Source organism: Mustela erminea, chromosome 1, assembly GCF_009829155.1.
Source record: "Mustela erminea isolate mMusErm1 chromosome 1, mMusErm1.Pri, whole genome shotgun sequence".
Taxonomy (NCBI): Eukaryota; Metazoa; Chordata; class Mammalia; order Carnivora; family Mustelidae; genus Mustela; species Mustela erminea.
The window spans coordinates 88,005,735-88,028,653 of NC_045614.1; the positions used below are offsets into that span (position 1 = coordinate 88,005,735).

The 22,919-nt window shown below is 47.4% G+C and overlaps 1 protein-coding gene across 1 annotated transcript in view; it reads left to right on the forward strand.

The window, feature by feature from the left end:
- The first annotated feature begins 8,491 nt into the window (after window positions 1-8,491).
- The window catches only part of SH3BP5 (SH3 domain binding protein 5), a 72,683-nt gene continuing 58,255 nt past the window's right edge, over window positions 8,492-22,919 (forward strand). The window contains exons 1-2 of the mRNA XM_032332765.1: window positions 8,492-8,871; window positions 10,596-10,658. Coding sequence (XP_032188656.1) covers window positions 8,731-8,871; window positions 10,596-10,658 — 204 coding nt within the window. The 5' untranslated portion in view covers window positions 8,492-8,730. The remainder of the gene's footprint in view (window positions 8,872-10,595; window positions 10,659-22,919) is intronic.

The window sequence follows — 22,919 nt, forward strand, 5'->3', positions numbered from 1 at the left end:
TTAAGCCAGTTTGAGTTGTAGTTCTGTCACTTGCTCTTAAAATAACATCAATTGCTTGACTCCCCCGCCACCATTTCCAGCAAAAGTTAGGTTGCACCATACGAAATTGCTTTTCTTGTAGGTCAAAAGTAACTGAATATCAGTAATTTTATATGGATAACTTACTTGAACGCCTCCAGAGACTGGGAACTCACTACTTCTTACACCGGATAAATTAATAATTGGACAGACTTAACAAAATGAAAATTCTCTTTGATTTTTTTAAAAGATTTATTTATTTATTTGAGAGAGAAAGAGAGAGAGAGAGCGTGAGTGTGGTGAGGGTCAGAGGGAGACAGAGAAAGAGAGAGTCCTCAAGCAGACTCCCTGTGGAGCACAGAACCCAGTGTGGGGCGGGATCCCAGGACTCTGAGATCATGACCTGAGCTGAAAGCAAGAGTCAGCCACTTAGTATACTAAGCCAGGCACCCCTACAAAATCATTTTCCTAAGACTAAAGTCATATTCCTGTCCCTTTCATAGACCTGGGTGCTCTCCTCTGAACATGTTTTATTTTATGTCTAGTGTAGCACTTGACTGAAAAACTCCGGGGCAGTCTTCCTGAGGTAGAGAAAAAAAATGGGATTATTACGTCTTCATTCCAGACACAATACTTTTGGTAATACAGCCTAAAACATCTAAATCTTTTAAAAAAATGTGATGTCTTAAGCCCTGTCTTCTCCATCTTGTTCTAGTTCATCTCAAACTCAGCTCACACCCTGGTATTTAGCTCCAGTGGATTTCACTGTGTCCTGTGTGACTCACTGTCCCTTCTTTTAAAAGCCAAGCTCCTGCCCCTGCCCTTTGGATCAAAGTGTTTGTCAATTATTTTCTCTGTGATTGTCATGATACCACAAGCTAATGAAAACTTAGTGCGGAGATCAGGATTGTGCAATCCAGGGGACCCCTGTCAGCATCGTGTTCCCTGCCAGTTTGAGAATCGTGCCTCCTCTATATTCCTCTGAGTCATTACTATAGACGTTGAAAAGGACAGAGTCAAGAATTAAGCCCAAAGTGATGTGTATGCTTGGACAGCGACTCATTAGCCCTTAGGTTGTTTGTCTGGTCCGTCACTACTTCTCTGACATGGGCTAGCAACCTGCTGTGTTTCTCAGCTTGTCCACAGAAACTTGCCTGATCCCAGCTTAGGCTGTTGCCGAGATGTCTACAGGACTCCTTATTATCCCATTCTGGAAGTTAGGTGGAGCAGTGTGATATTTAGGATTGGCCACGCTGTAGTAACAAATAGACCCAAGGCTGAAATGGCTAACTACAATGGCCTGTCATCTGTAGCTTAGGCAACAGCAATTCAGGGTGCTCGGGCTGGTGGGAGTGCTGTCCTCCATGCAGCCTCTCGGGGATCCAGGTTCTCTCCACCTCCTGGATCGGCCATTCTTCAACTTTACTGTCGTCTGCTTTCTGCCGCAGAAGAGGAAAGAACACAAGCAAGCACACGTGGGAGGCTTTCGTGGGACAGGCCTGAAAATGGCATAGCCCTGCTGCTCACTCACTCAACAGAGCCATACCTAGCCTATGGTAGGTAGGAAAACGCTGTTGAGTGAAGCGCTTCATGAACTGGAGAATGGAGTCATTGAATAGCCAGTGGTCTCTGTGATAGGCAGCTAACATTGCCATGACACAAAACTAATCACCCAGAACTGACTGTCCATCACATCCCTTCTTTTTAATGCCAAGTTCCTCCCCCTTTCCACTGGGTCAGAGTCTTTGTCCACTATTATCTCTATAATTGTCAAACATATGTCAACAACATAAAGCAGACACAATGCAAATAACATAAAAACTGAAGCCAAAGTGAAATGGTCAGTCTTGCAAGATCGGCAAGATTTCAAGAATAGGAAAGCAGTTTTGGGGAACTGCCCTGGTCATTTGCAAAGCCATTGACAAATGAGGAAATGGCAGTGTTAGACCAGAGACAACTGATGACGATGAGGACAAAAAAGACACTTCAAGAGAGAATGGTCCTAACATCGAAGAGGGTAAAAGACATTTGGGAAAATTAACAAACATCTCATATATTTTTGTCAAATTATACTGTTTGTGGCTGTGTTGTGAAAATCCTTCCCCCCCCCTTTTTTTTTAAGTAGGCTCCATGGGCCTAGCATGAAGCGCAACACAGGGTTTGAACTCACAACCCTAAGATCAAGACCTGATCTGAGATCAAGAGTTGGACACTTAACTGACTGAGCCACTCAGGCTCTATTGTGAAAATCTTAATCGAAGAATTTCCCATTATACGAACTTCAATTTTTCAGAAAAATATGTCCCCCCAAATCCCCCACAGCTGACTGATGGTTTTTGTGGTGGTGGTTATTGCTCTTCTAAGAATGAGCTGTAGGCAGCACACTTACCCAGGCCCCCCTACAAGGCGCAACCTCTAAATGTTGGTGTGCTCAGAGCCTCATCCCAGGCCTCTTCCCTCCAGTGTCCCCCCCTTACCTAAGGGACCCATCCAGTCCCTGCACTTTGAATACCATCTGCCCGCAGTTGGCTGGCCTTGAGATGTGTATCCTACCATCCACTGAGTGTTTAATAGCCTCTCAGACTTAGGTGTTGAGAAACACACCTCTTGACTTCAAACCTGCTCTTCAAGTCCTCCCCACCTCACTCAGTAAATGGCGGTGCCCTTCAGCCTCTTCTCAGGGCAAAATCTCGAGAGTCATTTCTGATGCCTCTGACCTGCCCACTCTCACATCTGACACAGTAGTAAGTGTTGCTGGGATTCCCTTCCCACTACATCCTGAATGGACTATAAGCCACCTCCCCACCCCCTGACCTAGCCCAGAGGCCGCCTCTCTCAGCGGGGGGCCCCCATGACAGCCTCCTCACGGGTGTTCCTGGCCTGCCCTTTGCCTTCATGGACATCCCGCTTCCACATGGCAGCCACAGTCAGCCTTTAAATGTATAAACTGGGTTGTGTCTTCTGCAACCAAAATCCCTCCAGTGGCTTCTCATCACATTTATAATAAGATCCAAACTCCTTCCTGTGGCCTCCCAGGCCCCACAACATCTGATCTGTGCCCCCAGCAGGTACCTCGTTTCAACAGCCCCTCCTCGCTCCTCGCTCACCCTTTGCCACCGTGTGGGCTGGTCGATGGGCTCCCTCCCCAGGGTCCGCACTGTCTGAACACTCTTTCCTCCAGAACAGGGCTGCCTGACTCCTCATCAAATCTCAGCGAGAATGTGCCGTCCGCAGAGGCCTTCTCCACCTCCTGTCTAAGGAAGCCCCACTCTCCAGCCTTCTTCATTTGGTTATCTGACTTTTTGCTCTCAGCGCTGTCATTATCACTAACTGCAACTATTTTGCTTATTTATGTAGCTAAAACATCTTCTTTGTCTTCCCTTACACTGTAAACCCCAATGAGGGCAGGGATTTTTGTCCAGTTGGTTCACCGCTAAATCTTCATTGCCAGAGGGTGTCACATAACAGATGTTCAGTAAGTAGCCATTAAACTAAATAGTTCTTTTAACTGGAAGAAGAAAACCTCTTATTTTTATAATGTTAAGTTTCATTTTGCAGGGTTAAGTCCCACTAACTATCTTTTTCATTATTTAATATGAAACTGGGTTTCCTTTAGAGTGGATTTCTTCAAGTGGCCTTTTCCTGTATCCATTATCTTTGAACAATGAAGATCTCCTGTCTTGTGTGTTTCCTTCCTTACATAGATTAATAAACTCGTGGAATAAGTAAATGGGGCGTGGCTGACATGATTTGTTCTTGGCTAACCCAAACTGGGGTCACAGGGATCAATCACTTTTCTTCTAGGGACACCCAAATGCCCTTTCCCCCTTTAAAATCCATTCTAGAATCATGTCTGCAATCTGTTATGCCCACCAGTTCACGGGGTACAAAACCTTCTTTCTTCTTCTTCTTCTTCTTTTTTTTTTTTTTAAAGATTTTATTTATTTATTTGACAGACAGAGATCACAAGTAGGCAGAGAGGCAGGCAGAGAGAGCGGGGAAGGGAAGCAGGCCCCCCGCCAAGCAGAGAGCACGATGCGAGGCTCGATCCCAGGACCCTGGGATCATGACCTGAGCCGAAGGCAGAGGCTTAACCCACTGAGCCACCCAGGTGCCCCCTTTCTTCTTTCTAATGGAACACTTTTTTCTATCTCCAGGATTCCAGCACCATTTTAAGTATCTGCAGGTCCCCTAAGATCACAGATAAACATTGAAAATCTCTTTCCTGGATTCTGTAAGTACTCTGGCCTGTAATTCATCTGGGCGATTAGGCTTCAGTGTAATTCAGTTCAGGACACAAATAAAGGTTCTCATTAGAGGGGTGTGGCCACAGTGCAAGACAGTTTGGCAACACACTGATGTCACTGAATCGTGGAATGAAACAGATGCCTTGCTAATGCGGAGGCCCTGATCTCTTTCCAAGAACTGGCTTCTGTAGCTTCTTGACTTCAGACAACCAGTCATCTGGGGCCAAATAGTAGGGCTGAAGGGTTTGGAAGTCTCCTTTAAAATTGTCTTCCATCTTGCCATGTGCCATAATCCTTTGCGGTCTGTGGGGAGAGAAGAGAGAGTGGGAGAAAGGCAGAGGGAACCAGCTTCCCACTGGGGTGCTAAAGAGAGGTGGGGGTTCACCTGTGTGCATTCTGCTGGTGGAAGAGAGTCTGCCTGTAGGACTCAGGTTGACATGAGCGTGCAAGACCTTTTTAAAAGGCCACCCACTCCTCATGTCTCCTTAGGATTCTCTCCATGCAGGGAAGTCTGAATTTTCATATTGCATTGCTGGAGTTTTAACTGCAGGCTCAGATTTATAAACACTGTGTCAGCCAGACTACACATGCCCTAGGGTGATCCAAACAGTAGCTGCCAGTTTTCAATCTCTGACCTAAGGCAGCGTGTAAAGATTACAGGTGGGCCAAGAGAAGATGTTGGTTGTCAGTTTCTTCAGTCACTGCTCCCCGAATGTGATGGGAATGCAGATTCAAGTCTTCTTAGTTCAGAAGAGCAGTTTTCTCTTTTATAGGGGTTAACAGGCATTTTCTATTTCGTGGGCTTAAAAAAATTGGTGGGGACCTGTGGGTGGCTTAGTTGGTTGAGCACTGGACTCTTGATTTCTGCCCTGGTGGTGCTCTATGCACACATCTGCCTCTGCGCTCAGTGGGGAGTCTGCTGAGATTCCCTCTCCCCATCTCCCTCTGCTCTTCCGCTGACTTGAGGTTGTGTGTGTGTGTGTATGTGTGCGCATGCACACATACACACACACACACACACACACTCTCTCTCTCTCTCTCACTCACATAATCTTAAAAAAAATTGGTGTTGCAGGGAGTTTTCATTTAATGACACTCAAGTTTGACAGAAAGAGCCTTCTCAATGAGGAATCCATACGGTTGCACAATTTGGAGGTACAATTTTGTGGGGGCTGTATCTCCCCAAATCAGAAGACACTATGACTTTGCCGTTTTGTATGCTTGGGGCCTTCAGATTGGGACCTGGAATAGTGTCTGCATGAGTACATGCTCAAAAACACTGAATTAACGTTGCTGGCCACAGTGGCTTGCAAATTTCACTTTAAAAAAACATTTAAAAAAATCTCTGTGTAAATACCGATACCTTTAGGCTTAAAGAGTGGGGAAGAGGAGGAGAAATACAACCTTCCTTATCCTCAGAGATCAGAGGAGCTACATTACACTTGCTAAGTCAAGGAGGTATATTGAGGCAACAAGAAAGACCTTCCGGGGAGTTTTGTTCAGCCCTTGGAGAACCTGGGTCCCAATTTCCAAACGCAACATAGCTCAACTTCTAGGGTGTCCCCCTTCACATCCAAAAAACAAATTTGTTTTCTTCCCAACCAAAATCTCTATAGCATAGGTCCTAATTAATGGGGTCATCCAATCACTCAAACTAGAAACTCTGGAATCATCTTTAAGTTTTCTCTCTCCAGATATTATTAGCCACCAACTTTCATACAGTCTTAAATTCATTCCCTCTTTCTCTCCCTTGACTCAGGGCTGCAACATTGTTCCCTGGTATTTTAATCTCTCCCTCACTTCTCCAGTGTTGATTCCATGGGCCATCATTAAAAGTTGTTGCACCTGCAGTCGCCCTCAAACCCCTTATGCTTCTTACTCCCCACCGGAAGACCTTGGTGAGAGAGTCCCAACCCTGGTTAAGGGTGGCGTTCTCACTACTCTCCACCTGTGTCTGGAAGCTGAGATTGGGTGGGAAAAGCCACCCATCCCCATGGACTGGCCACCCAGGAGCATCCCAAACCACAGGTGGGTCCTCAGGGCAGTCTGGAAATTAGAAAATATTCACCCAGTCAGCTGACTTCCCAGCTTCTTCAGTGTCTCTCCTCCAGCATCCAGTGTGGTTCCAAGCCTTCCCCCACCCGCTTATTCTCAGCTGCTGACTGTGCCCGCCATTCCCCTGGGAAAGGGGAACAACCAGCAGAAGCTCTACCACCGCTAGACCGTTGGCCTAACATCTCCTTCTGTCCCTCTGCCCCCAGCTCCCCAGGGACCCCAGTCCAGTTCCCACACTCCATATCACTCACTAAAACCCGAGCTCCTTACCATGTCATGGCCCTCTCTGATCTAGCCACCTGCAGGTCTCGGATTTCATGTCCCTGGCTCTCCAGGACCAGAGGCACGGTTTCACCTGGGGACCTCTACACACGAGGCTTCCGTGGCTGGAGCGCTCTCCCCATGAAGGTAGATGGGGTTCATTTTCTCGTTTCTCTCAGGTCTTGGCTCAAAGCGCCCTTCTCAAAGAGGCCTTCCCTGTGACAAGGACCTCCACCTTGGTATTTAGCTCCAGTGGATTTCACTGTGACCTCAGTTCATTCCCTGCTTCGGTTCCTATGCATTTATGTACCAACAAAAAAAAATACAGGGAGTAGTACTGTGATTTATTTCCCTTATTTTAACTTCCAAACACTACTGGGATTAACACTATACCTGGCCCAGGTCTCCTAAAAATACGATAACAAAAAAAGCCTACATGGATGTTTTAGAGAAGTTTCCCCGTGTCCGTGGTGGCATTCTGAACCACTCAACGGCTCTTAGATCTGCGCTGAAATGGAAGCTCATTGGGAGGTTGTGGTTTATCTACTGAGAAGAGTCAGGGCTGACCTCACTCTTGTTTTCGACCTCTGTCTCTCAGTTTATTCACAGCTAGGATAAACCTGCTCAGTAATAGGCTTCGTCCAAGCCACCGGGGAAACACTGGTGAAAAATCAAACGCAGCTAGGTTTTTAGCAAGGGGTTTTAGGACCTTGCTCAGAGAATTGCAGGCTCTCCCTTGACTGTAAGTACGATGACTGTTTCCAAACCAAACTCAATGTGTGTGGTTGTGCCTGTGTTACCTCCAGGTGACAGAACGAATCTCCTTTCACAGTGGACCACAGTGTCAGCATGGGAAGGGGGTACCTCGCTGGGGGAGTAACTCACATCCCTCCCACCCCCACCACCAATGTAGCCTCTAATGAAGCCAGGGTAGGCAGGTTTCCCAAAGGTGGCTTTCAAGATAGGCTCTCAGAAAGCTTTTTCCTCAAGTGAGTTTGTTCTCCCAACTAACAGTTGATGAGCCACAAGCCTGTGTAGAAAGTGTACACATTCTACATTTTTGTAGTGGAGGCATTAGTGATGGCCGCTGGCAGTGTCCTTGCCTGCTTGGCTAAGGTCATCTGAATTTGTGTTCACTTGACATCACAGTGGCCCTGACATTTCATAAAAGCACTTTGGCCTCCAGATGTTGAGTTTGCCAGGCAAACTCTGGCTCCCTCCTTATTCAAGGTGGGCAGGAAACCTTGCCAGTTCAGAAATCCCTGGACAGAGCCTGCCCACCACCAGGGGTGACATCCGCTCTGGCCTGGGGAAAGCTGTACCCACCCAACCACATCCCTGATCACCAATGGATTGTCCTTGCTTCTTGGCTATTCAGTTAGGACCATGGCACAGCTATGAGAGTGTGGGTGTTTGGGTATGGAGCTCTGCCCAGCAGGGACCACCTAGCCTCTGGCCAAGGGCTCCAGGCGCAAAGCTGCACTCAGCTCCCCTCTTTGTACTTCTGGGTCTGTGTGAGCATGTTTCACTTCCCCGTTTTGGGGGAACTCTTCAGGTAGATCCATTTACCAAGGTTCACCCAAGGGGAGAAAGGTGTTTTAGAGGCATACAGGGATTTGAGGATCTTGAAACTGGTCCAGGGTCACTGAGTCCAAGCTTCTCAAGGTGACTTCAGACAGTGGAAATGCCCCAAACTTTCCTTCCATACAATTTGCTCTGGTTCAGGAGGGAGAGAGAAAGCTACCCCGAAAGCAGGGGGCCAAACGGTGGGTAGTTTGTGATCTGGCTGCTAAGTTGACAAAGGTTGGCGGCTCTCCTGGTTCACCCCCTTGAAGGTGTTCGCGGAGCTGGGGTTTTTGTGACGGAGACCTGGGTGGCTGACTGGGACTGGCGGCGAACAGTCACAGCGCCAAGGGCGGCCCGGCGGGGCGAGGGCGGAGCGGGCGCCGCTGCGCTGACAGCCGCGGCAGAAAGGGGGCGGCCGCGCCCATTTCCTCCGCTCAGCCGGGGCCGGCAGGATCCGCATCGGCGAGCGGCGCCTCCGGACTGTGCCGGACTGGGGCGAGACGGCTCTGGCCGAGCCCGCGGCGGCTGCCTCCCCTCTGGACGCTCCGAAGTCCCCCGCGCCGTTAGCGTTCTCGCTGCCCCTATGGACGCGGCGCTGAAGCGGAACCGCCCGGAGGAGCCGGCAGAGCTCCCGCCGTCGGCCCGGGACTTGGAGGAGGAGGACGAGGAAGAGGGGATGGAACAGGGGCTGGAGGAGGAAGAGGAGGTGGACCCCCGGATCCAGGTAGGGCTCACAGGGGGAGGGGGGACGCCACCGAGGCGGGCATCCGCACTTACACCCGCCTCGCGGCCCCCAGTGCCTGCGGTCCTGGCGGTGGTGGCCACATAGGTCCGGGGGCGAGAAGAGAGGGTCCGGGTTTCCAGTTTCACAGGGTTCACGGGGAGGTTGCAGTGCCCGCGTGAATGCGGCCTGACTCTGTCGTGGGGAGCCCCCGCAGACCCCCGGCAGGATCTGGGGGTCGCCGCAGCATGCCCAGTGGTTCGGGCGGATGTGCAACAAAGGGAAAAAGGGGGCGGGGGCGCCATGCGTGTGGCGGGGTCCCCCCCGTCAGGCTTGCGGCGCAGCGGGCATCCCGCGGCCTCCGGGCTAGGGGCGGCGGGGTCGACCGGGCCGCGTGGGCGCTGGGCACTGTGGGCGTTGTCCGCCCCTGCAGCGTGGGCTGGCACCCGTGCCGGGATTGCGAGCCCTCACCTGGCGGAGGTGCTCGCCTGAGCCTTCCATCTTCCTCCTCGTCTGATTCATTGTTAGCGAAGGGCTTATTGTCGCCACTGGCTCAAACCTCCGCTTGGCTTCTAATGGTGGAAAACCCAGCTTTTCCTTGTTAGGAGGTCGGGGTGTGAACAGAAACCGGGGACAACTGATGCGCAAAGCTCATGCGGGGAGAAGGCGAGGGGATTGGCCTGGCTTTCTGCGCCTCCATTTCTGAGAGATGATTAAAAAACAATTTCTAAGCCAAGATCTAGGAGTGACAGCTTAACCTCCTCACCCTCCAGGCAAAAAGCACAGCAAATCCCTTTCCGAGACCCGTTTTTCTACCCTTTCCATAAATCATTTATATATCTATATATATGTATACACACATTGCTTTTAATCGTGCTCTGCAATTTCTAGAGCCCTAATTGGTTTTTCAGTGCGCAGATCAATTAAAAGCCCATTTTAACTCAGCTGTTGCCATTTAAATGAATTGTTTTGGCAGATTAGCAAGATAAAGATCAGGTGGAAAAATCTTTGCATTAGGAATTCTATTAATTAAAATCACTACTTCAGACTACTAAATCTTGTTTTCCTGGTAGGGGAATTCTGCTTACCAGATCCTTTGTTCGGAGAGTAAAAAGAGTTAACTTCTCACTGGGTACTTTCTACAAAATGTCAGTTTATAAATGTTTATTTAAAGGATAAGGATTAAAGCTAGTTTTTGTTTTGTTAAAACAGGTAGTTTTAATTGACAGTTTGAAAAGATTTTCATTTCTAGAAAAATAACTCAATCACGAAGGAGTTAATGTCAGAATTCTGCCCTTGATTTAAATAATTTCACTTGGGTTTCTAGTTTCAGCTCGGTCTTATTTTCTTTTATTGTCTTTTCTGCAAAGTTCTTGCTTGGAGGCAGGAGATACTATTTTAATTTGACTCCTAAACCATTTGTAACAGGTGGCTTTACCTGAAGTCACATACCTGCAATAAATACTTGACTTTCTAAGAAAAAAAATTCTGGGAACTTACGGCATTTTTGAAAGAGACACCATCAACATCAAGAAAAAGACTTCAGAAATAACCGACATTCATTTGCTCTTCAAGCCAGGGCTCAACTGTTGTCCTTGAGAACTAATAGTGACTCATCCCTCTTCCTACAAATTGTGCTGGAATACTTCTGCAGAGAGTGAGCTCAGTCGTATTGGAAACAAAAGACGAATCCCTTAAATCTTTCTTCCCTCTTTTTTCTTCACTAGGGAGAACTGGAGAAGTTAAATCAATCCACAGATGACATCAACAGACGGGAGACTGAACTTGAGGTACTGGAGTCTGGGTCCCTGTTTTTGGTGAGGTGGTGTCAATCCTGCTGACACCAGGCAGCTTGACCTTGTTTTAATAGCTGGAGGATGACTGCTGGCGTCCTCTCCGTGGAGTTGAGCAACAGCCCGCTGTCTGACGGAATGAAATATGCTGCTGAGCCCAGCGTGTGGGTGGAACACATGTGGATCCTATTTCACATGTTTTTCATCATGGGAGCTTGGTGGGGCCAAAATCAAGGGCTGTATGGAGCACTAAAGTTCACGCATCTGCGTAAGAGCTTGGAAGGATTGAGGGGAGAATTAGCTGTGCTCTATAATGGAGAAAGAATGAATAGAGTTTACAAAAGCTCTCCAGTATCTTAGGGTGGCTCCTTACATTTGTATTTGGAAACATTGAGAATTTCCTTAGACTTTACAGTTTTTGACTTTCTGTCCTAAAAATTCACCCTCCTTCCATTTCCCTGCTCATTTCCTTATTGTCTGTTTGCGTGTGGAATGTAATGATCTTAATGGTAGCAGAAAGCTGTTTAGACTGGAAGGGCTTTCCTGCTGGGGAGAGGCACTTGAGACTAGAACTTGATTTGAATTTCATGAGCATCTTCCAACGTGAGTGTAAACAGATGAGCATTCTTTGCAGCTACCAATTAGTCCCCATCCTTTTTTAGTGGTGGTGGTTTTTACCATCCGTCAGCGAATCTGAACAAGCCCTACATGGGTCTGAGAGCCGGTGAATGACTCAGAGAACCGTAGGACTGCTTGGAGCAGTTGGGAGGACCTGTTTCTGTAGCAGGAGAAGTAGTAGGGAAGGTCACCAAAAAGGGCAGGAAACATCTGGTCCCTAAGAATGAGGGTGTGGGAGATAAGAATAATCTGTGCGGAGGACACTGGCAGCCTTGATTTCTGACTGCATGGTTAGGCCCTGGAGGCACTGAATCTGAGTGTGTGTGTGGGGGGAAAGTATTGAAAGCATGTTTTCTGAGTTGTGTGTGAAGGTTATCGCTCACCCTTCTATTCTGATTGTATGTATCCACGAACATTGGCTGACCTTCTCCCCCAGGTGAAGTAAAACCTGCATATTTATTAAAAAATTTTTTTTTGACTTCTAGTGGATTGAGTCTCTTGGGACAATTGAAATCTCTCAGAATCTCGTATTTCTAATACATTAAACAATAGAACCCCTGCCATTTCTCTAGGGCTTTGGAGTTACAAAGTGATTTTTACAAGCTTTATCTCCTGTCATGGGAGCCTAGAACTGTGCTGTCCAGTATGGCAGCCATTGGTCATGTGTCACTCTTTACCTTTAAATTAATTGAAATAAGATGAGAAATTCAGTAGTCACATTTCAAGAGCCTAGTAGCCACCATATTGGACAGAACAGAGAACAGTTCTGTCATTGTAGAAAGTTCTGGAGAGCACAGTTCTGGAAAGTGGGCTCTGCTTCTTCTCCAGATGAGGTTGTTAGAGGTACATGGTCTCATGGTTCAGTGATGTGCCAGGGCCAGATCAACTTTCCACATCCCTTCTAGCTCCCTTCTAGCTCATGTTTTGCCATTCCAACTCTGCATAGACAATTCAGAAATAGGCTTTTGGGCGGGGGAGGCATGAACAAGAAGGCTCCACAGGGTGCTTACCTTCTGAGTCTAAAATTGGTTCACCTGGTAAACTTTTAGCTCTGATTTCACAATCCTTCTTCTGAATACTTAAGTGTGCGTGTGACAGGAAGCTGCAGGACAGGTGTTTCCAGCCTTGCTCTGGAGAGCACTAGGCTCTGCAGAGAGGTAGTCAGAGCGGGCTTGTGTTGCTGGCTGACCTTTTCTTGGTATTATTATAACCAAGGTGGACTCACAGAGGTATGACACAAGCTACCTAATTCATGAAAACTTCCCTTGTGGCCACATTAGAAAGTAAAAAAGAAACAGCTGAAATTAATTTTAATCTATTTTGTTCAGCTCTGAACACCCAACATAATATAATTTCAACATGAGATGAATACACAAGTAGTAAATTAGATGTTTTATGCATGTGTATATATATATGCATATGTGTGTGTGTATGTATATTTTTTTAAGTCTTCAAATTCTTGTGCATATTTTACACTTAGAGCACATCTCAACTTGGACCAGCAACGTTTGCGTGCTGAATAGCACCATGTAGCCCCCGGTCTAGTATATGTTTCCTGTCAGACTCAGGAGCAGTGCCTTTCACCCTCAGTGCCAGTGCCCCGACGCTCGACACACTGCCCAAGCCCCGAGGTGGGCGGTGTCCCTGCCGTCAAGCACCGGGCACCCACCTTGGGCTGGGCCCTGGGTTGGCCAGTGCGGGTCCGTGGGTGAATAAGACAAAGGCCTGCCCTCAGGGAGTTATGATTTTAGTTGAGGGCGAGGAACCAGGAGGTAGATAATAATTGCTGGTTGTCATCACTGCAGCCGAAGAGTGAGGTGACAGGGGTTCTGGGGGAGGGGTCACTGGAAGACACCTGAGCAGAGGCCCGCTGTGCGAGTGAGCGAGCGGGAAAGTCCCCGTGCAAAGAGGAGCAGATGGAATGAGCCGTGGGGGTGGCGGAGGGGAGTGTGCCAAAAGATGTGGGACAGGAAACAGCCATTTTAATATCGGCTTGTTTCTCTCATTATTCGTGGTGACAGTTTTCTGTAAAGTCACTGTGAACATTGAAGTAGGGAAGACGGAGCCATTGCTAGGCCTTATATTACGTCTTCCTCTGGGCCTCAGGTCATACTACTTTCATCTGCTGAGCAATCTGGTACCTTGTTTTATGCATGTTTCGGTTTAGAGCCAGTTTCTTTCATAGACATCCTTGACTCGTTAATGTTGAACTCGCAGGCCAGTAGCCTGTGACTCAGGCCTGAGCCAAGCTTGCCTCGCTACCACCACCCATTCTCTGTAAGGCCCATCCCAGCCTTCCTGGGCTCAGCAATGTTGGCCAGCCCTTCAGCCCTGGGCTTGGGGCCGCCTCCAACAGCCGACTCCCCAGCACAAAGCAAAAGTGCAAAAAGTGTGGCACTAGCTGGCCCATGAAAGGACACTTGTTTACAGCACCAGAGCTGAAACAAGGCAGAGCATGTCTCTTTGTTCTGCTTCACTGGGAACACGCGTGTGGGGCAACTCACATTTTGGCCACACTCTGCTTGTCCATGAGGGACTGGAGAAGCTCTGGGACTATTGATTTTGGAATTACACATACATTTTAGTGAGTATGGAATCTGCAAATAATGAGGATGGTTTGGCTGTAATTTCGGAGCCTCTAGAGGGGCGTCTTTTGCTTCTGCATTTCTTTTCCCTTTGCTTTTTAATTCTGACCTGGAGTGGCCAGTAGCCCTCCTGACCTTGACTGTGATTAAAGCATGGTGGTGATCAGGTTTGTGATAGCTGCTCCCTCCCTCAGGACATGGAATAATTGTGTCTGGGGTAGGCTGGGGTGCAGGTCTGATACACCTTAGGATCTATCCCTTGTCTCAGTTCTTTAACTTGGAGACTACCAAAAAAGACTTTTGGATGCCAGCCACCTTCCATGTTGTCAGTTGGAAATCTGCCCCTTCCTGTGACCTCGGTTTGCCTCTGCCATTGTTTAAACAATGTCATATTCCCTTTGCACTCTGATTTATATCAGAGGGCCAGTCCTTTCAAACTGGTGACAGGAGTAACCTTTTAACCAGAGAAGCCCTTGGATAGAAGCCTGATATTTCAAATTAAGAAAATAAATATTTTCTCACAGATGTGTGAGTTAGTCAGCTTTAATCATTGAGTATTGAGCACCAACTGTGTGTTGAGAACCATGAAGGGGAGAGAGCAGGGCAGAGAATGGGCAGAGAATTATAATTAAAGGACACACTAGGTTATGTGGTGATGTGCCCTAAGGAGGGAACCATGGCCAGGAGGGGCTAGCAGTGTGGGTGTTTGGGAGCCAGGAGGATGCAGCGTTACACGTAGTGGGTTTGAAAGGCTTCCCTTGCACCTTAGGGCCATGTGGGGGACAAGCATTCCAGCCAGAGGGAACAGGCAGTGCTAAGCTGAGTAAGGCCTGACTGAGCCCCTGCAAGAGAGGGCCCAGTGTCCTGGGGGGGGGGGGGGGCGGTGAGCCATGGATAGAGGAGAGGAGAGGAGTCAGAGAAATGTGTCATTCAATGTGTAACAACCCTGCCAAAGAAGTAAATGTGCTAATATACTTTTACAATACGTGTTCTATAGAACTAGCTTGTTTCTGAGTGTTCAAATAAGATGCGGCACAGAGGATTTCTAAAACATTGTAATCAAGATTGCAATATTTCCATGGCAGTTACCTACTTTTGACGATGATGTGCAGTGTTTTCATGGTCTCCCTTGCTTGCCTGGAAGGCGGACTGTTCTAGATCCAAAAAGTGGTCAGAGAGAAGGAGGAAGGGGAGGAAGGCCACGACCAGGGCTAGTTACCCATGGAAGCCTTTCTGGCTCTGAGTTGTCAGAAGCGGACTTTTCAGTCTGCTCTTCCCCAGGGAGGGAAAGCCGTTAATGGTCAACGCTCAAGCTCTTTCCCTCACTGCTTAGGTGGGGGTGGTTTGAAAAAGCGTTTGATTCTGATGCCAGCTGTGTTCCCTAAACTTGCGTAAGGCCTGTACCCAGAATCTGCCTTTCTCCCCCTCCAGAAAGCAGCAGGGCTTTCTGTTTCAAAACAAAAACAAAACCAAAAAATTGTTTCATGCTTGGAACCTCGGGTTGGGGAGGAACAGTGGGGGTGGATTGGAAGCGGCCCCGGGTGACATGAGCTGCAGCCGCTGCTGTCCTCACGGCTTTGGCCTGAAGTTTGGCCATCAGAATGGTAGGACTTAGGACTTCCTGCTTCAGTGATGCGCCCCCTCCTTGCTGCTGGGATGTCAAGGGACAGCAACTTTTGACCCAGTGGTTGCACAAATTTACCCAAAGGAAATAAGTGGGCAAGGATATAGGTCCAATAATGTTCATTGCAGCATTGTTTAAAAATGTTGGAAAATTACGAATCCAAATGACTATCAAGAGGGGATTTGAAAAGTGAATACTATGGATAGGCAGTGGCCAACAGCCTGGGCCTTAAAATGATGACATGGCCTGTTCTTAACCTAGAAAGATGTCTGAATGGAAACAGATTCCAAAAGAGCATACAGTATGGTCTTATCCTAAAAAATATGTTTATGTGCATAAAAATGTCTGGAAAAGATCAGACACGTTCTATCTGATGAGAGATGAGGAATATTTATTGTCTTTATACTTTCCTGTAGTGTTTTGAGTTATTTGCGTTGAATTTGTATTACTTTGTCATCAGGAGAAAAAACCGCAAACCCAAAGTCACAGGGAAGTAGTGGGTTGAGGGAAGAGAGTCTTGGTATCAGGGTACATGGGTAGAACCTGAGGTCTGTTGACTTTTAGGGGCACTTGGCCCTTTGGAACCTGAGTCACCTCATCTGTGAACTGGGGCAGTGATTCTTGCCCATGTCCTGGGTGGACATGGAGGACAAGAGGGAGTGCTTTGATAACCACCCAGCCTGGAAGAAGGAGAGGCCTCGTGCCTGTGGGGCACCAGAAGCAGAGACATCTCTGATGGGATGTCCACTGAAGCCAGGCCTCTCACAGTCTCTGGCCATGGCTCCGTTCTCTTCCCCCACACCCCACCATGACATTTCTTTGTCAGAGACTGGCTCTGGGCAAGGGGCCAGAGAGAGGGCTTCTACAGGTGGGCTGGACTTTGAAGTCACTGGAGCAACAGGGCTTTGCTCTGTGGCTGGTCTGCTGGGGTGCAGAGATCAGTTTCCTGAGCGAGCCCTCCTTTGTTAGCGTGTGTCCTCTCCTGGGATCTGTCTGGCAGTTTGTGGTGCCCAGTAGCCATTTGAGTGGATGAGTAATCACAGATTGCCCTTCATGGCTTTGGGCAAATTACTTAATGTCCCCAGGCCTTGGTTCCCCCATCCCAGTGATGGTGCATAGTGAGCCATTAATAAGTATTATGGCTGTTCATAATGAAGCAGGACAGCTGTGGGCTGTTGTGTGGCCCCTGCTTGTAGGGGAGACTTCGGTCCATCCTGGGATGTCTTCCTTGCCTGTTTTTGTCTCCTCTAACTGCTCTTCGTGTCACCATGACAGCTAACATTAGTAGTCCCTACAATGTGCCAGACCCTGTTCTAAACACTTTGTGTACATAAGTCCCCGAGACCTTGGACCAACATTGTGCAACAGATATTATCATCTCCATTTTGCTGATAAAAATGGAGGCACAGAGTTCAAGTGTCTTACTCTAGAGCAGTTGTTCGACTTCAGCTCTGCTTACATGGTGGGCTGGAGAATTCTTGTTTGCGGGGGTGCGGTGAGGGGGCTGCTCTGTGCACTGTAGTAGCATCTGCTCGCTGGATGCTGGCAACAGCATGCATCCCACCCCCAGCTGTGACAGACTAGCCACCCTGGACTTGTGAATTGTCCGCTGTGGTGCAGAATTGCCCCTGGTTGTGAACCCCTCCAAGTATGGCCGTTGTTGCACCAGCTGCCTCAGTGTGACATAGGATTTTGTTAGAATTGCCAAATCTTTTACTTTTTCTTTTTAAGTTTTTGTTTTGTTTTGTTTTAGTAACCTCTGCACCCAGTGTGGGGCTTGAACTCATGATCCCAAGATCAAGAGTAGCTTGCTCCTTTAACTGAGCCTGCAAGGTGCCCCAGAGTTGCAGGATCTTGGGCCCTGCCCAGAAGTAGGGAATCAGAATTTCTGGGGGGGAGGTGTGCCCAGAGCCTCTCTTAATCTTAATCTGTGCCTGTCTCATGCATATTCATAATTCCTATCACTTATTTACTTGTCTGGCTACCCCACTCACCCAGCCCAAGGGGGAGGGAGGGGTGGGGTCTCCCACCTCAGTGCCCCGGCATCCCCTGCAGTGTCTGAACATAGGTGCCATGCATGTCCGGATGGGTGGATGTTGGTTTGCAGCTAGGATCAAACGTTCCTGTGGACTCCCGGCTCTTGGCATTGTCATACACAACAGGCAGTTCTCAGGTGCCTACTCTGGAATTGCATTTATCCCCGGGCTGTTCCTAGGCTGACCCTGTTACAGGGTCAACACGGGTAGAACACAACCTGTGTTCTCCCCAAAGTCCCTGGCTCAGAGAGGTCTTAGCTCACGGAGGCAGAAGATTCTGCCCTACTTGGAGATGCTACAGGTTGGTTGGTTTTTATTTGAGACACAGATGGTGAACAATATCTTGTTAGTTTTGGGAGTAAAATGCTAGGGTTTCAAGAGTGGCTTTTCTCATTAAAAAGGGATGGAATATGTGCATAGAGACAAGGGGCCGTGATCTATTTAGTGGGAAGAAATTAGGGAATACAAGTTAAAGTATACGTAAAACTATATGTAGACTGTATATAAAATGATACACAAAAACAGAATCTGTGCATTTGAGAGACAAAGGGTTTAGTGTGACCCACAGACTATGAATTGCTTTTTACCTGTTAAGGTGAAGTAAATATAGCAATTGAGAGTAAGACTTTGGAAACTTTTTTAAAAATGCAGTTTGACCTTGCTGAGACTTCCACAAGGCCTTTCACTTTCTTAGCTTATTTTTTATTGTATTATAGTGTTGATTCACAGTGGGTGGGTTATGGGGGTGGAAGATCCATTACCATATAGTTTGAGAAGCATGGCTCTAGAAAAATGTATCCTCAGATGTGACTAGTGGCTGTTGCTAGTTGCTAAAAATGTGGGTGATTTTTAGGTTTCATTTTTTTTGTATTTTCTGAATTTTTCACAATGACCGTATTTTATCATCTTCATAAGCAAGGGATGGGGGTGGAGAATGAAGCACTATTATAAAGAGATGTCTTTATGAGTCAAAGAAATGAATGTCTATGGAAGGAATTTTAGCAACTACGAAGGCTGGTGGGAAAAAATGTTCTGATTGGTAGTCCCTGCCTTCATTGTAGACCAACCCTGGTGTTAGTGGGTTTGCTTGGTGAATTACTGTATTGTTAGATAGTCATTGTGGTAATTCCTGGCAGCACAAAAAGTGCTGTGAAGGCATTTTAGGATTGTCTGTAGCCAAGAAGCCCTCATTTGTACACTTACTATAAAACACAAAAATCACCAAGATACAATAGTGAGAAACATTTCAAGTATTAGGAATATTTAGATACTGAAACTTAGTTATGACATGAATTTGAGTTACTATATGAATTTTAAGCGGATGAGGACTGAGGGCACAGAGAGGCTGCCTTGCACCGTCTCACTCACTGGCTTTTCATTAGCAAACTTCTCTTAGTTTGGGCTGTTGGGAAGAACACAGAAATAGCTTTCTAATAACAGAACAGACTCTATTGCCCTAAAAAAAAAATCAGATCGGTCTTCCCTTGAAGCTGTGAAGACCAGTGAGATGCTACATAGTCATCTGGAACCCATCTTAGGAACATAGGCACTTGCTGTTATGGTGCAAATGGAACTTTTCTGTTGTGATATGACCGGATTCTCAGGTTTATCCGAGATGCTATCCCTCTGACTCTGAGGTGCCCCAAAGTGTCCCCGCCTCAAAAGACGACAGGCTGTGGGGTTGATGGATTCGTTGCTGTCCCGGCGGTGGATAGAAGCTTCAGGTCACCAAATTGTCAGAGCAGTGGTCCCCAGGGACTGCTGCTTTTTCCTGTAGAGCTGCTATTTTCCCCTCTGAGCATTGACTGTAGGGACTGGCAATGTAGTGGGGGTGTGTATGTGTTTTGGGTGAATGAATTAAACATCTACTGAACCTTATCCTTTGGCAAATATCCTGGTTCTCTTTGCCCGGCCCTCCTCTTTTGAGAGTGACTTAATCTGCCTAGCCTCACTTGGATGTGTCCAGCAGTAAAGCACTCTATGTGGTGCGGGTCTCAGGATAATTCGCAGAGTACCTCTTGTAGGGCCCGGTGCATCAGCCTCTTTCATTTCCTTAAAGGAAGATGGAAAACAATTTTGTTCTGTACTTTCCTGGTTCTTTCCCTTTGCTCTGTTTTTCTGGATTATCCAAGAGATATTAATATTTGCTCTGACAGAGAGAAACCGCTAACAGGGAGACAGTGAGAGGAACATCCGCTGTTTGTTGTAACCGCAGACAAGCCCACTTCATGTGAACTCTTCTGTTGTTTGGTGTGAGGCTCAGCTGAGGCGTGACGAATGGGCTTTGGTCGTCTTCGTCCACCCTGTCCTTTTGCTGCTGGAATGCAAGGGTTCTGCTGCTTCCAGTTCAGTTTGAAGCCTGCATATTTGATATTTGCTTCTCCAGTTTTTGGCTTTATGGGAAGAACAGTAAAATGGGGGGTGTCGTCCTGCCCGATTGTCCTGTTGCTGTTTCTACCCATCAGATTATCCCACAACTTCATTGCTCAGACAGTGGCATTTTGCCCAGGACTGTGGGTCAGGAACCTAGGAGAAGGCTCAGGTGGGTGGTTCTCCCTGGCAGGGTCTGTGCAGTTGCAGTCCAGTGTCAGCTGGGGCTCTGGTCATCTGAAGGCTTGGCTGGACAGGACATCTGAGGAAGCCCACTACAAGGTCTGGGAGCTCAGCCAGGGTCCTCAAGCAGAGTGCTGAATCTGAGCTTTCTGGCACGATGTCTCGGGCCCTCTGACCTCTCTATGGTGTCTGGCCCCCACACTGTGAGCATCCCAGCATGACCCTATGGAAGCATCATGAGTGGCTTTTTCTCTCTAAGCCTTGGGAGTCCCATAGCGGCACTTTTGTCACATTCTGTGGTCCAAGCAGGTCATGAGGTCACCCTCATTCAAGAGGAGGGGACAGAGATTCCATCCCTTGATGGGGAGCACTGCCAAAGAATCTTGAGCGACATTGTTTTTTTCTTTTAAAGGTTTTATTTATTTATTTGGCAGAGAGAGACACAGTGAGAGAGGGAACACAAGCAGGGGAAGTGGGAGAGGGAGAAGCAGGCTCCCCCCTCCCCCAAACCCCACAACAGGGAGCCCCACACAGGGCTTGATCTCAGGACACTGGGATCACCATCTGAGCCAAAGGCAGATGCCTAACGACTGAGCCACCTAGGTGCCCTGTGAGCTGCATTTAAAACTGCCATGCACATGGTGGTATGGTACAGACAGGGACTCATTGTGAGGCCTGCAGGACATCCGTGTGCATTTACTTGGTAAACAACCACATTTCATAATGCCTGTTGAGTTGCTTTAATGGTTAACCAGCTAGCCAAGCAAGGACTTTAGTTAGCATTCTCTGTGACCCTTAAGCCAGCCAACAACAATAAAAGCAAAAGGGAACAGTTTTGTTTGTTTGTTTAAGCAATGCTGTGGGTCTTGTTCTAGGGAATTCTTTGCCACTGTGCCCATTTCTTAAAAATTGTGTTTAAGAGAAAATGATGCCATGGCTTCAAGTCCTATTAGGAACATTAGGGGAGCCTAAAGCTGAAAGTGCAGTGGTTAGGCTTTGTAAATTCGGGGGTGGGGAGGGAGGTTCTGAAGCTTCTTGGGCAGCTCTGGACATGCTGTTTCTTTCCTTGTCCCCAGTTTTGCTTGCATCCCCACTGGGGAAATAGACTCTCGGTAACGCATGCACTTGCTAGAAACTGGATCTGCTCCCCGAGCTGGAAGCAAACCACACTTTAATGTTATAAAACGTGGGGTCAAAAATGGATAGGGGAACTTGTTTTGGAGTCAACAGATGCTTACCAACTAGCACGTGATGGTGGCAAGCGTGGGCTTTGAGGTTCAGGAGGGCTGGATTTGAATTCTGCCTCTGCCTCTTCATAAGCTGAACCATCTTGGCAAGGTTTTTTATTTTTGTTTTGTCTTGTTTTGTTTGGTTTGGTTTGGTTTTGCTCTTCTGGGTTTGATTTTCTCTCTGAAATGGGAAGGCAGGGCTTGCAGGGCTGTTAAGGATGAAACAAGGGATGTTTATAAAGTGCCCGGGACGGTCCCTAGCACGTAATGTTCAACTGTTGGTCCTTTCTACCTTTTGTCATTTATTGAGTAAGGGCACCTATATAAAAGGCATTATTTATTGAAAGCTTACTACACATTCAGTGTTGTGGCAAGTGCTTTATATAGTTTACCCTGGTCTCACAGCAGCTCCTGAGGACATTGATGAGAAGCAGAGGAGCTGAAAGGTTGAGTCCCTTCTCCCAGGTCAGCAGGTTGGGGAGCCAAGATGTAAATCCAGGAGTCTGAGGCTGGAGGTCATGACCTTAAGTAGTCTGGGATATGTGTTCTGGATGCCTACTCTGAGGTCTCCACCAAGACTGTGGGGGAAAGAATGCTGGTGTAGGATTTAGGAGACAAGGTGTTCAACCTCTGTTCTGATTCTCACCGGGTATACATCATTGGGAGGGGAATTTACTTCCTCAGCTTTCAGTTACCTCATCTGTGAGATGGGAGCATCTGAGCCAAATGATCAGCAAAGTCCCGAGATCTTGACTTGAGCTATATGCAGAATGAATTATGAATCCTCCTCCTTAGTCTTGATAATAGGGGCAATATGGAAGCTCTTTGGTCAACCTGTGCTGCTGGAAACTTAAAATTTTATTTTTCCTGAAGCACTAGTTGCACAGCAGTAAGGAAAAGCCCCTGAGAAAGTCATCTGCCCTCTTCCTTCCCATCCCCCTGTTTTATTCCTAGAAACAACCACATTTAATGCTTTTAGCTATTTCTTCTGGTGGATTCTTCCGTGTCTCTAAAGTGATAGCGGTGAATTTTGACTTTGGTTCTTTTGCAGCCTGTGCCCTCCTTTCTTTCCATTCTGATGAGCTGCAGGCAGGAGAAAGGTTATCCGAAGGAGGTAGGACAGCCAGCTTGCCTGGAATGCTGTGGTGGGTGGAATCATGCTTCCAGTAGAGGCTGCCCAACCTGCTCTCTTGAGCTTTCCAAGGTTACCTGAATTTACCATATCGCCCTGATTCTAAAACTCATGTGAACTATAAGATGGACCTTGTATTGCATTCCAGCTTGGGTGTTGGTCAGAACACTACCCCTGAGAAACCTGCATATCAATAGTATAATCCATCCAAAATGTGATATTTGCAAATTTTTGGAAAAAATTGGGTCTCGAAGTTGAGCAAATGTGTTAAGCCTTTGGTTGTAAGCATGGAAATAGTTCACTTGTGGTTGAACTCAGAAAAATGCCATGGTTTCAGCAATTCTGCCTCCTCTTACAAAAAGAATCCTGTGGGTTTAAAAACACCTATATCTGGCCATGAATAAAAAAAGCAGTGGGGTCTGTCAGTCTTTCTAGGGGGGTGTGTGTGTGTGTGAGAGAGAGAGAGAATGAGAGAGAGTGA